The 14,246-nt window shown below is 39.6% G+C and overlaps 1 protein-coding gene across 3 annotated transcripts in view; it reads right to left on the bottom strand.

Moving 5' to 3' along the window:
• Positions 1-1,602: 1,602 nt before the first annotated feature.
• LOC124553585 (zinc finger protein 708-like) overlaps positions 1,603-14,246 on the bottom strand; it is a 146,070-nt gene continuing 133,426 nt past the window's right edge. For all 3 annotated transcript variants that reach the window (XM_047127436.1, XM_047127434.1, XM_047127435.1), the window contains one exon: positions 1,603-4,839. In XM_047127436.1, the coding sequence (XP_046983392.1) occupies positions 2,826-4,839 (2,014 nt within the window). In that variant the 3' untranslated portion in view covers positions 1,603-2,825. The remainder of the gene's footprint in view (positions 4,840-14,246) is intronic.

Below are 14,246 nucleotides of genomic sequence, written 5' to 3' on the forward strand. Positions count from 1 at the left end.
CCCTCAGTCTGTTAGTGACCTTACAGGTAGAGTTCTGATGTAAACACCAGTCAGAACTTTTAAAGCACTCTTCATTGTTGTTTTTTTAAACAATATGCTTGTTTGCCATGTGTTCCTGGATCCACATCCTACAATTGACTTTTCCTTGACAATTCTTGTACAATAATTTATTCTGTAGTGATTAGCTTAGGTAATTATTTAAATAGGTGCAGTTACACTCTTTAATTTATGGGCATGTACTGTGTTTATGTAGACTCAGTTCTTTGGGTGGTTTTCCACACAACCACTGAATATGTTTATTTTCTGCTTACGTCTCTTGTACTAGAGAAACGCTACATAACCCATCTTTAGCTGACACACATAGATATTCAGTCCACATTGTGAACCTTTTCAACACGTTACTACAAATTTTACTGTTTTGCTTAGAGATTCATAATATGTAAAGTCACCACACTTAGTAGTATATTTTCAGATTCATCTGAATATAAGGCTATTGTCCAGAAGCCTGGTATTTCTTTCCTTTTATTGGAAAATATTCAGTAAAATATTTAAAAATAAATAATAAAAATAAAAAATAAACAAAAATATTTAATAAAAATGCATCTGGATGTCCTATCATGAGAAAGGTGGAATAAATGTAATCACATCTCTACAAAGTGTAGTAAAACAGAACAGTGCCAATCACTTAATTATAACCAACCCCAGTTGTTACACATATGATGGAACATGTACAAAACCACTTTCACCAATAACAAATAGGTAGGGAATCAAAAATAAAAACAATCGTTCCGAAATTAAAAACAACGTCATGTTTATTTACACAAATTAAGAAAAATATCCAGAATGGAAACATCTTTGAATGTAGCACTAGTCATATTTAGTACTCACGTTCTCAGCTCTCACAAGTGTTGTTCTGGCATGTACCTTACACAATATTAAAAGCTTAACAAAGAATTAAGAGCTTTGGTGTATAACACTTATCTACAATATCTCTGAATTATGTACAGAGCTTTGTGAAACAAAAAAATTTCACAAAAAAATATAGCTATTGTGCACTGGTGTAAATGGTAACCAAGCACAATGATTTTGTTAGATTACACATTTTCCCATCTGACCCATTTACATGAAGATGCATTGATGAGCAAAAATATCATGCCACTGCCTGTGAGGAGAATGAATGCCATGTTGTACACACATGATGCAGTAATCAGATTACAAGTATAGCAGATCAGAGATTAAGAAGGAATTGTTCTACCAATTAGATAGGTTGTGAACATGTAAATCCAATGACATAAGTGACTTTAGCAAAGGACAGGTTACAGTGGTATTGCAGTTGGGAACTAGCACCTCAAAAGTGGTGAAGCTGGTTGGCTGGACCTATGCTACTGTTGTGAACATCCAAAGAAAGTGGTTGAAAGGTGATAAATCCATAACCTTACGAAAAGATGTAATACATCTATACCTCCTCACAAATCATGGAGATCAGAGGCTTGCCTGCTCTGTAAATGATGTATCCATCCAATATGAGGCATACCTAATGACAGAAAATAATTCTGGAGAGGCCATACACATTTTAAAACACATAAGTCAATGTACATTTTTGAACATAGGGCTCCACAACATATGGTCTCTGTATGTTTCCATACTAACCCACCAAATTGTTCAAACTCAACTGCATTGCGCAAGGGATCATTGATGCTGGAATGAAGTTCAATGCTAATGTCAACTGCCAACTGTCAGGCCGAGTGACATTTCTTGTTACACCAGGTGAGATGCCACATCCAGATATGCAGTCATGTAGGTGAATGGCACCAGATCGAGGGCCCGTTATGCTATGGGGCAAGTCACTTGGGCTCCTTTGGGACATCTGATAATAATTGAAGGCATCATGACAGTTGCAGACTATGTTACCTTTATTGCAAAACATAGATTCCTTCATGCCTGATGTGCTCTCCCACAGTGAAGGCAGCTTTCAGCAGGTAACTGTCCATGTCACAATGACAGAATGACTACACAGTGGTCTGAGTAGCATGGTAACTAACACTGATGTCTCGACCACACCATTTAGCTGATCTGAATGTGTGCAATACAACTGGTGCAACATACATCCAGAAATATGAAAACGACATGTCAAGTCCATATCATGTAGAACTGTTCATGTATTGTGTTCCAAAAGTGGACAAACATGCTATTAAGTAGATTGTTATATTTGTTGTTACGTCTACAAATGTAGGATTAATATGAACAGAAAATAAAAGTACACACTATTAATGACACACACAGCAGATCTCTTGAGAAAACATACATTAGTAAAATAATGCCATAATCACGTTTCTCCAGTGTTGAGTTTACTAGCATTTGTGAATGAAGTGCCATGGATACATTTTTGATAACATTATTTTTAAAGTGCAGTTACAAGTACTACATAATGACTATGTCTGGAATATTAATCAGCAAGTCATCACATTTCCTTGGCCTTATACTGAATATTGCATTCTACTTATGATTACTGACGAAGGTAAGGATTTATCACAATTCACAATCTTCTTGTCTCAAGATCGATAGGAAAAAGCAGCAGTGTTAATGACAAAAACACATTTGATTCATGTCTGTAGTGTATTTAGTAATACAAGTTCTTGACATCACAATCTGTAGATATGGATTTTTATATTGTCACATTATCTGTTATCAATCTATAGTACACATCATTGCACATTTTTTCCACAATTCTACCACACTTTAATGTTATTTCACAGGAACTGCAATTTATTGTCCCCTGTTACATCCATTACTTTATAGGCCTTGAGGGCACAAACCAGGAAAACCTATTTGTGTAAACCAACACTTACTTGTAGTTTCTTTCTGATGTGAAGTAATGCATGTGTCTTGAGAGTACCCAATTTAGTGAAACTTTTGCCACAGACATCACATTTGTGAGGTCCCCTTCCAATGTGTTCTAATGCATATGTCTTGAGATCGCCTGACATAGCAAATGATTTCCCACTAATCTCACATCTGTGAGGTTTCTTTCTAATGTGAATTAATGCATGTGCTTTGAGAATGCTGGACACAGCAAAAGATTTCCCACAAATCTCACATTTGTGACGTTGCTCTCCAATGTGAATTAATGTGTGGGCCTTGAGATTGCCTGCCCTAGCAAAAGACTTCCCACAAATATCGCATTTGCGGGATTTTTTTTCAGTGTGAATTAATATATGACTCTTGAGAGCATTCAAGAAAGCAAAGGATTTCCCACAAATATTACATTTGTAAGGTTTCTTCCCAGTGTGAATTAATAAATGTTTCTTGAGATAACTTGACAAAGCAAAACATCTGCCACAAATCTCACATTTGTGAGGTTTGTTTCCAGTGTGAATTAATTGATGAGTCTTCAGATTGCCTGCCTGGGCAAACGATTTGTCACAAATCACACATTTGTGAGGTTTCTCTCCAGTGTGATTTAAAAGGTGTGTCTTGAGATAGCCTGACCTAGCAAAAGATTTCCCACAAATCTGACATTTGTGAGATTTCTTTCCGGTGTGAACTAATTCATGTGTCTTGAGACTATCTGACCTACGAAAAGATTTCCCACAAATCTCACATTTGTGAGGTTTCTTTCCAGTGTGAATTAACTTGTGAGTGTTGAGACTACCTGACTGGGCAAACGATTTGTCACAAATCACACATCTGTAAGGTTTGTTTCCAGTGTGAATTAATTCGTGTGTCTTGAGATTGCTTGACCAAGCAAAACATCTCCCACAAATCTTACATTTGTAAGGTTTCTTCCCAGTGTGAATTAAAATGTGAGTCTTGAGATTACCTGCCCTACCAAAAGAGTTCCCACAAATCTCACATTTGTGAGGTTTCTTTCCAGTGTGAATTAACTTGTGAGTCTTCAGATTGCCTGCCTGGGCAAACGATTTGTCACAAATCACACATTTGTGAGGTTTGTTTCCAGTGTGAATTAATTCATGTCTCTTGAGACTGCTCGGCCTAGCAAAACATCTCTCACAAATCTTACATTTATGAGGTTTGCTCCCAGTGTGAAATAATTCTTCTGTCTTGAGATGACCTGACTGAGAAAACCATTCCCCATGAATCTCACATTTGTGGGGTTTCTTTCCAGTGTCAAGTAATTTCTCTCTCTTGGGATGACCTGACCTACCACACAATTTGCCACAAATACCACATTTGTCCATACTGTTTGCAGTAAGTAGATCACCCTGGGCACTGACATTAACAGCTGTAGACAAAGTTCCATAGTCACCTATTTTGTCAGCATCATTTCCCATAGGTGTGTTACACACGTCATTAGAGGACTTCTTTGAAGCTTTCCAAGTTTCCTTGTATGAAGACCACACATTGTGTTCTGTAACAGAAACTTCTGGGAAACTATCCAAAAGGATACTGCTTTGATGCTCATCACTACAGCCATATTTTTCATGGTTGCTAGCAGTTAAGACGTGATAATTCTCACTCATTCTCAGATGTTTTTTCAAACTAAATTTACTATCAAATATCTCACCACACCACTTACAAACATACAAAGGTGGTTGCATGCCATCAATGTGCATAAACACATGCTTTATGAGTCTATATTTTGAAGGAAAGCCCTGTTGGCAGAAATTACAGCTATATACATGTAATTCCTTTTCCCTTGTACTACAGTCATATTGGGTAGCAACTGAGCATTCTTTATCTACAGTCACATCTCCTGTATGGGTAACAAACTCGTGTGTTGACTTCTCCATATCTATCACAAACTCATCCTGGACCAGTCGATGGTGACACGTTTCTTCACATGATATGCCACACCTCCCACCAGCACTCTGAGTCAATCTGAAGAGTGAGGAACAGAATGTTACATGTTGTTATATATATGTAACAAAGAAACAATATTTGAATGTCCATAAATCCAGTACTATAGGGCACAAGTCATACAAGTGCATAAGAAATTATATATTTAATGTTAGCGATTTAAAATTATAATATTCCACCAGAAGGAAAGAAGTGATGAGGTAAAAATGGTTTAAAACGAAAATAACCAGAGGAAATTCAATAATGATTAATCTGAGTCACTGTCACTTTGATTTGAAATTTTTACATCACAATTAAAATAATTGCATGTGTTACAATCTTTTTAAAATACATTGCTACAAGTTAATAGTCTACACAAATTTATTAAATTTATCAAAAGATGTATCACTTACATCTTATGATTCAAAATTCTTACGTTCAAGGTATTTAAGATTTAAATAAGAGAAATAATTTTTAAATGTTCCTCTTCCATTATCTTAGCTCGTTAAGTGCCTTTTCTTTGTTTTGCAGACACTTTCACCTCTGGCAATGATAAATTTATTTCACCTAGTAAACAGATTTAATTTTGGTTTGATTCCCAGTGATTCAAGAACTAGTGCATACTTCAATATTTTGATTAGGTACCTAGTATGGATGTTAATTAGGTGGATAATGACTGTTCATGAACAAGAATCAATGTCACAGGAATCAAGGGGAAAAACTGCAAACTGATGAATGAATGTCAATGGTACACTTGCAGATGGTTTCAATCTAAGACTGCGTTAAATGATGACTAACTGACAACCTCAGCTGCCGACAGGTGTTGTTGTTATACCTCGATGTGGACAGCTGAAAATGTGTGCCCCGACCGGGACTCGAACCCGGGATCTCCTGCTTACATGGCAGACGCTATATCCATCTGAGCAACTGAGGACACAGATGAATAGCGCGACTGCAAGGACTTATCCCTTGCATGCTTCCCGTGAGACTCACATTCCCAACTGTCCACAATTCTATCTATGTATTGTGCCTTATAGACATTTGCCCACCCACTCATTACTCGCGCACGCTTTGGCCATTCCTGTAAGAGTTTGGGCAACCTGTGGTATAACAACAACACCTGTCGGCAGCTGAGGTTTTCAGTTAGTCATCATTTATTCCAGGGAAAAGCTGCACGGTCATTAACAGTAACAGTTCTTTCGAGAACTAGTTACTGTCTTCGTATATAAGACTGCGTTTTTGGCACTGGAACCTATATGAGGCCTTGAACAAATGGAAATACTGTCTGAAAGGATGGAAATGGTTGTAAATTGTCCAGTACATTTTCAGTGAGCCTTTTTGAAATGTTCTACATCTTCCCAACATCTGGTCATCTGGCATTGCAGAACACCATTGACTGAAGGACACACATATTAATGACCACATCATCACCCATTAAACACTGCAGGCTGACACTTGTTACTGAGTGGCAGTGATAATAGCTGATGCATGAGCTACCCCTGTACTATCTGGGTACCATTATTCCACCTGCAGTTAAACCCTTTCCCACAGATCAGAATTGTGATGTCTTTCAGGTCTCCAGTATGTGGAACATGTTGGAAATAAAAGATTACAGATACTGAAGGCGTGCCTGCTCCAGTGTTTTCTTTTGTTGTGACTGTAACTTTTCACTTTTTTGCAATGTGTTGGGTATATAGTTTTGTTTGGCATGGGTCTGGTAAATTTCGAGTGTTCATAAACTTGTAATTGGGATCACAGGATTTTTCAACATAACTGAGATCATGGTGCGTGTCAGATTCCAGAAGTTGACAAGTGAATCACTAAATCTTGTTATTTCTTTTTAATTCAATTAGATACAACATAGGAAAGTGAAGTAACTGAATATTAATAATGAAGAAAGAAATCGAAAAAAATATGCAAGTAAAGTTTCAAACAAATAACTTTCTGTTTCTCAAAGAACTAGAAATGAGACTTACAATTAAAATTTTATGCTATGTCAGTCAACCGTAAACAAACCAGGATAATGAAGAGAATTTGTCGAAAAGTTCAACAATACATAAATTTTGATGTTACTTATTTATGAATTGTTTTAGAGACCTCCATGTAAGCATTGTGTAGGTACTGGGTACTTGTGTCAAATCCTTAATCTTTACTGCACAACAATTTTTGTTGCAGGTACATTCATACACTATTCATGCAGTGTCAATGAAAATGCACATATATTTTATCGACACACATACTACACCCTGGACAATAACACTGCTAATGGTTTAGACCACATATGTTATAAACGTTGGCACTACAGCTGTTACCTCTACTTTATTCCTTCGTTGTCTCGATTCTCAAACCAAAGAGCTGTCATTATGAACAAAAACCCTTTCTTACATTGTATCTATCTACTCTGGTACCCCTCTATCCAACAACTAGTAAGGTCAGGGGATTAATAGGACTTCGCCACCTTTACTTGGTCTTTCGGCCGAAGCTGGTTGCGAAGTCCCACTGCATATATATAAGCTAGTATTACAATGGGGTCACCACTCCCGAAGACTACCAACCCCCCCTCAATAATCAATATACATTGAAGTACGGTTCTTTTAGTCTCAGAACTCATGGATGATGGTGTTTGGTTTGTGGAGCACTCAACTGCACGGTCGTCAGCACCTGTACAAAGTCCTACTTTTTACATATTCTATTTTTTTTACACAGTCAAAGGTAGCCACTGTCACAGATGATGATGAAGAAATGAGGACAATGCAAATACCCAGTCACTGGGCACAGAAAGTCCCCACCGCGGCCAGGAATCAACCCTGGGACCCCATGATCTAGAAGCAGCAATGCCAGCTACTAGACCATGACTGCAGACAGAACTCATTGAGAATAGTAAGTCTGTTCAGACTGGTTTGAATCGTTAGAGAGATGTGGGACACACTGCATATTGTAAAAGACACTGGCAGCAGTCACCATAGTTACTACATTGTAATAACAATAAACACATACTGTTGATAAAAACCCCTGCTGAGTAGCAATCATATAACGAGTGTGGTATCTCTGCAAGACATCATAGCAACTTTATTATGACTCTACTGAGGACAAAATTGTCTGAACAGCACCCTGTTTTCTTGACAAGAAGTCGATCTGAGGCGTTTCAAGTGATTATAATTAAACTGACAGTGTTCTGAGTGCTTCAGTGTGGGCTCTATACCTTGCAGGATGCTGTAACATTGTATAGGTGTTCATTAACTGGTGTCCTCACCAAGTACACTGAAAAATAATTTTTCAATTTCGGCCACCAGGTGAAAATATGGCGCTGTAAGCAGTTAGAATGAGGTATCAGTGCAGGAAAAAAGGAGAAACGATCAGACCAATGACAATGGTGGTTCTGATATGTTTATTAGGATATGATCAGAAGTTACATGTTCAAAAAGGTCTACTGAATCTACAACATGCTGATCCATGACATGACATGGTTAGCAGTTGCCTACAGCACATCCAGTTTAATAAGGTTGATTGTCATCATATGATATCCTTCTCATCTGGAGTATCTGGATACACCCCCAAAAAATCTTTCACATATCCCAACATCCACATGTCGCATCAATTTAGGTCAGGGGATCTCGAAGGCCACATATCTTTAAACTACATAGATATAACGTGGATGATACTGAAGGTTTCATGAAACCAATCGTTCACTCAACAACTGACATATCATGCCACCCCATCTCACATCAAAATAATGTCACAGACACTATTATGTTCTTGAAATGATGGAATCTCGTTGCATAACAAGGTCTTTATAAGGTTCAGATGTGGCTTGTGAAATCACACCACACTGTCACGTAAGCTGAGTGGAGTGGATGTTCCTGCGCAAGATTTGGGAGGACAACCCCATATGTGACAGTTCTGTGTATTCACAGCCCCATGCAGAGTAAAATATGCCTTGCCCACCCAAAGAATATTCCCCAGCAAGAGGTCACTCATTTCCATGCATGCCAAAAATGAAAGCAAAGTCACAGCATTGTATCCTATCATGGGGTTTCTTTAGTCATGGGGTTTCTTTAGTCATGGGCTTCCTTTAGTCATGGGGGTTTCTTTAGCAACACATTCTGAGCCTTATAGAGATACTAGTCTAAAATGTGCCACAAAATGTAGTGAACTGTTGATTGGCGTGAGGCAGAGGCAGAGGCATAGTGTGAGTGTGAGTACTCTAGCACTCACTGCAGAATTTGAGCCATCTGCTGCATGGTCGGTTGTACTAAAAGCAACTTCAGCAACCACTATGAGTGTCTGCTGCACCACTCAATTCACTTATTTCTTCAAATTTCTTGATTGTATTCTTCAACACATTTATTTCAATAATATTCCTCCAATGCAGTGCCGCTGGTCTGATAAAACAAGTGTCCCACTAGTGCACAGTGTTTCTTGTCAATAGCCACTTCATTGCATATGGGAGGCCTAAACCTTAAGTAGGGGGAATACTTTGGCAAGGAAAATATTTCCCGGATTTCCCAATTAGAAAGGCGCTTTCTAGGCTGAAAAACTTTTTACTGGATGGAAGTACATTCTTCCATGTCAAAAGATGGTACCATTTCCCTAGGAGCTGTAAACCTGATCAATCCCTTGAATGGTTATGGATTTATAAACCTGTGCATAACTTCCTGGCAATTTATGAATCTCAACCTAGCAAAAATCAAAGCATTTTTGAAAGATCTTTGATGCATGGAAACATGTACACTACATATTTTTGTATCACGTAAGTATAAACACAAATTCCATCAATTACATTACGCTAGCTTCCAAAGCACTGAAATTATGATTGTGGCGTGCTTTCAGCCAGCCAAGCATTGCTCTTGTCACATGATCTCGCCAAAGATGGCAGAAATATTCAGAGCATAGGCAATGATGTAGCCACCCAATGACAACATGAATGTTAAGATGTGCAAACACACAAACGGAAGAAGTTAATGATTTAAATCAATATACATCAGTACAACTACAAGAAAAGCTTAGTGTTGATATCAATATTGACTTTTCGAAAGTTTTCGCTGTTTTTTTCGAGGTGTGGTAAGGCAGGACCCTAAGAGCACCAGCTTCAATTTTCGCAGCTTTATATTTCTGACAAGCACGATTTTGTGTGTGTGTGTGTGTGTGTGTGTGTGTGTGTGTGTGTGTGTGTGTGTGTGTTTGAGGTTTACGGGCGTTAAACAGCGTGGTCATCAGCGCCCAAACGCATAAAAACAGGAACAGATGCAGCACGATTATAAATGTCACTGATGTGCACTGGACACTTCGTGGGTTACATGGCTGTTTAGATGTTCTGTACACCACAGACTTTTCCCATAGTAAAGCTTTTACATGTGAAATCGCTCAAGGACTTACTTTAGTATTGTTTTTGAAAAGCAACTATACTTTTTGCCAGCATTAATGCATAATTTGTAATCAATGAAAGAACAATAATAATTATGAGAGACTAAACTAGAAACTTGGTCATTTTTTGTGTGTATTATCTTTTCAAGATATATGAAATGCAAGTGTGCCACCAAAATTTAAAATTATCGCATAAATTGCTGGTCTTTTGGGACCAAATTTTTCAACATTGCTGGTCCTAAGCGTTAAGTCTTGAATGAGAATATAATGCTCCATGATTTAAGGAATTCATCACACAGTCTGACACACATCATCATCTTACATTTACATTGAAAGAAACACTTCTGAAACCTACATTCGCGATATTTCACCATGTCCTGTTAGAAATGTAAGCAGCTGTGACGTCACTAATCAAAATCAGCCCAGGAATGAGACATACTGAAAGCGGTTCGTTGTTAGAAAATATTGCAGAATTTTTAACATCGATGTCGGCAGATGCCTGTGTGTGCACTCGTTTTGTCGTTTTGAATGGCGCATTTTCTTTGCAACAAAAGATTTCTTTTGGTGATACTCCCTCATTTTTGTTTTATTGCTGCAGTATTACTCTGCAATGGCGGGATAATGTAATTTTTTTATTAGTGTATCAGGTCTTAGCAATCAGAATTACGAAAATTTAACTGAAAAATATAATAATAAATTACTGCAATTCTGAAACATCCCCAATCCGGATCTGTGCAGATCCGAGTCCCTTTTGTGAGGCTATATTAAAGACAACGCCAGCCCGGTTGGCCGTGCGATCCAACACACAGCTTTCTGGGCAGGAAGGAGCACCTGGTCTCCAGCACAAATCCGCCAGGCGGATTTGTGTCGAGGTCTGGTGATCCGGACAGTCTGTGGATGGTTTTTAGGCGGTTTTCCATCTGCCTTGGTGAATGCTGGCTGGTTCCCCTTCCGCCTCAGTTACACTATGTCGGCGATTGCTGTGCAAACAAGCTCTCCACGTATGCATACATCACCATTACTCTACCACAAAAACATAGGGGTTACACTCGTCTGGTGCGAGACGTTCCCTGGGGGTTCACCAGGGTTCGAACCGCACAATAACCTTGGGTTCGGTGTAGGGTGGCAGAGGGGTGAACTGTCGTAGTCGTCGTGGGGTTGTGGACCACTGCGGCTGCAGTGGGGATGGAGCCTCTCTGTCTTTTCTAGGTCCCCAGTTAACATACAACACAATATTAAAGACACGGTGTACAGCAGATTCCTCGACTTGCGCCATAGGGTGGTCGGATTTCGGGTTCCTCTGGATAGGTCAGGAGTCCACTACACGCAGCAAGCAGCTACATGGGTAGCAGGGGTTGTGTGGCGTGGACTGGGCGGTTTTTTAGGTTAGATGGCCTCGGGCAAGTACAGAAAGGGCAACAGCCTCAAAGGGTGCGGGGCAAAGTCTGGACATGCGGGGACCAAGCAGCAATCTGTATTGTAATTGTAAACTGTCGAAGCTGCATTGGTAAAGTACTGGAACTTCAAATGCTGATAGAAAGCACTGAAGCTGAAATCGTTATAGGTACAGAAAGCTGGCTGAAGCCAGAGATAAATTCAGCCAAAATTTTTAAAGAGGCACAGATGGTGTTTAGAAAGGATAGACTGCATGCAACCGGTGGTGGAGTGTTCGTCGCTGTTAGTAGTAGTTTATCCTGTAGTGTAGTAGAGGTGGATAGTTCCTGTGAAATATTATGGGTGGAGGTTACACTCAACAACCGAGCTACATTAATAATTGGCTTCTTTTACCGACCTCCCGACTCAGCAGTATTAGTTGCAGAACAACTGAGAGAAAATTTGGAATACATTGAACATAAATTTTCTCAGCATACTATAGTCTTAGGTGGAGATTTCAATTTACCAGATATAGACTGGGACACTCAGATGTTTAGGACGGGTGGTAGGGACAGAGCATCGAGTGACATTATACTGAGTGCACTATCCGAAAATTACCTCAAGCAATTAAACAGAGAACCGACTCGTCGAGATAGCGTCTTGGACCTACTGATAATAAAAAGACCCGAACTTTTCGGCTCTGTAGGTGCGGAGCAGGGAATCAGTGATCATAAGGCCGTTGCAGCATCCCTGAATATGGAAGTTAATCGGAATATAAAAAAAGGGAGGAAGGTTTATCTGTTTAGCAAGAGTAATAGAAGGCAGATTTCAGACTACCTAACAGATCAAAACTAAAATTTCTGTTCCGACACTGACAATGTTGAGTGTTTATGGAAAAAGTTCAAAGCAATCGTAAAATGCGTTTTAGACAGGTACGTGCCGAGTAAAACTGTGAGGGACGGGAAAAACCCACCGTGGTTCAACAACAAAGTTAGGAAGCTAATGCAAAAGCAAAGAGAGCTTCACTCCAAGTTTAAACGCAGCCAAAACCTCTCGGACAAACAGAACCTAAACGATGCGTATGGAGGGCTATGCGTGAAGCGTTCAGTGAATTCGAAAGTAAAATTCTATATACCGCCTTAACATAAAATCCTAGGAAGTTCTGGTCTTACGTTAAATCAGTAAGTGGCTCGAAACAGCATATGCAGACACTCCGGGATGATGATGGCATTGAAACAGAGGATGACACGCATAAAGCTGAAATACTAAACACCTTTTTTCAAAGCTGTTTCACAGAGGAAGACCGCACTGACATCGAAATAAGTGTCCAAAGAATAGAAAAGCAACTGGAATCACTCAACAGAGGAAAGTCCACTGGACCTGATGGGATACCAATTCGATTCTACACAGAGTACGCGAAAGAACTTGCCCCCCGTCTAACAGCCGTGTACCGCAAGTCTCTAGAGGAATGGAAGGTTCCAAATGATTGGAAAAGAGCACAGGTAGTCCCAGTCTTCAAGAAGGGCCGTCGAGCAGATGCGCAAAACTATAGACCTATATCTCTGACGTCGATCTGTTTTAGAATTTTAGAACATGTTTTTTGCTCGAGTATCATGTCGTTTTAGGAAACCCAGAATCTACTCTGTAGGAATCAACATGGTTTCTGGAAACAGCGATCGTGTGAGACCCAACTCGCTTTATTTGTTCATGAGACCCAGAAAATATTAGATACAGGCTCCCAGGTAGATGCTATTTTCCTTGACTTCCGGAAGGCGTTCGATACAGTTCCGCACTGTCGCCTGATAAAGTAAGAGCCTACGGAATATCAGTCCAGCTGTGTGGATGGATTGAAGAGTTTTTAGCAAACAGAACACAGCATGTTGTTATCAATGGAGAGACGTCTACAGACGTTAAAGTAACCTCTGGTGTGTCACTGGGGAGTGTTATGGGACCATTGCTTTTCACAATATATATATATATGACCTATTAGATAGTGTCGGAAGTTCCATGCGGCTTTTCGCGGATGATGCTGTAGTATACAGAGAAGTTAAGCATTAGAAAATTGTAGCAAAACGCAGGAAGATCTGCAGCGGATAGGCACTTGGTGGAGGGAGTGGCAACTGACCCTTAACATAGACAAATGTAATGTATTGCGAATACATAGAAAGAAGGATCCTTTATTGTATGATTATATGATAGCAGAACAAACACTGGTAGCAGTTACTTCTGTAAAATATCTGGGAGTATGCGTGCAGAACGATTTGAAGTGGAATGATCATATAAAATTAATTGTTGGTAAGGCAGATTCCAGGTTCAGATTCATTGGGAGAGTCCTTAGAAAATGTAGTCCATCAACAAAGGAGGTGGCTTACAAAACACTCGTTCGACCTATACTTGACTATTGCTCATCAGTGTGGGATCCGTACCAGATCGGGTTGATGGAGGAGGTGGAGAAGATCCAAAGAAGAGCGGCGCGTTTCGTCACAGGGTTATTTGGTAACCGTGATATCGTTACGGAGATGTGGCAGACTCTGCAAGAGAGGCGCTCTGCATCGCGGTGTAGCTTGGCTCTGAGCACTATGGGACTCAACTGCTGAGGTCATTAGTCCCCTAGAACTTAGAACTAGTTAAACCTAACTAACCTAAGGACATCACAAACATCCATGCTCGAGGCAGGATGCGAACCTGCGACCGTAGCGGTCTTGCGGTTC

The sequence above is a fragment of the Schistocerca americana genome, chromosome 11, assembly GCF_021461395.2.
Source record: "Schistocerca americana isolate TAMUIC-IGC-003095 chromosome 11, iqSchAmer2.1, whole genome shotgun sequence".
NCBI classification, from domain to species: Eukaryota; Metazoa; Arthropoda; class Insecta; order Orthoptera; family Acrididae; genus Schistocerca; species Schistocerca americana.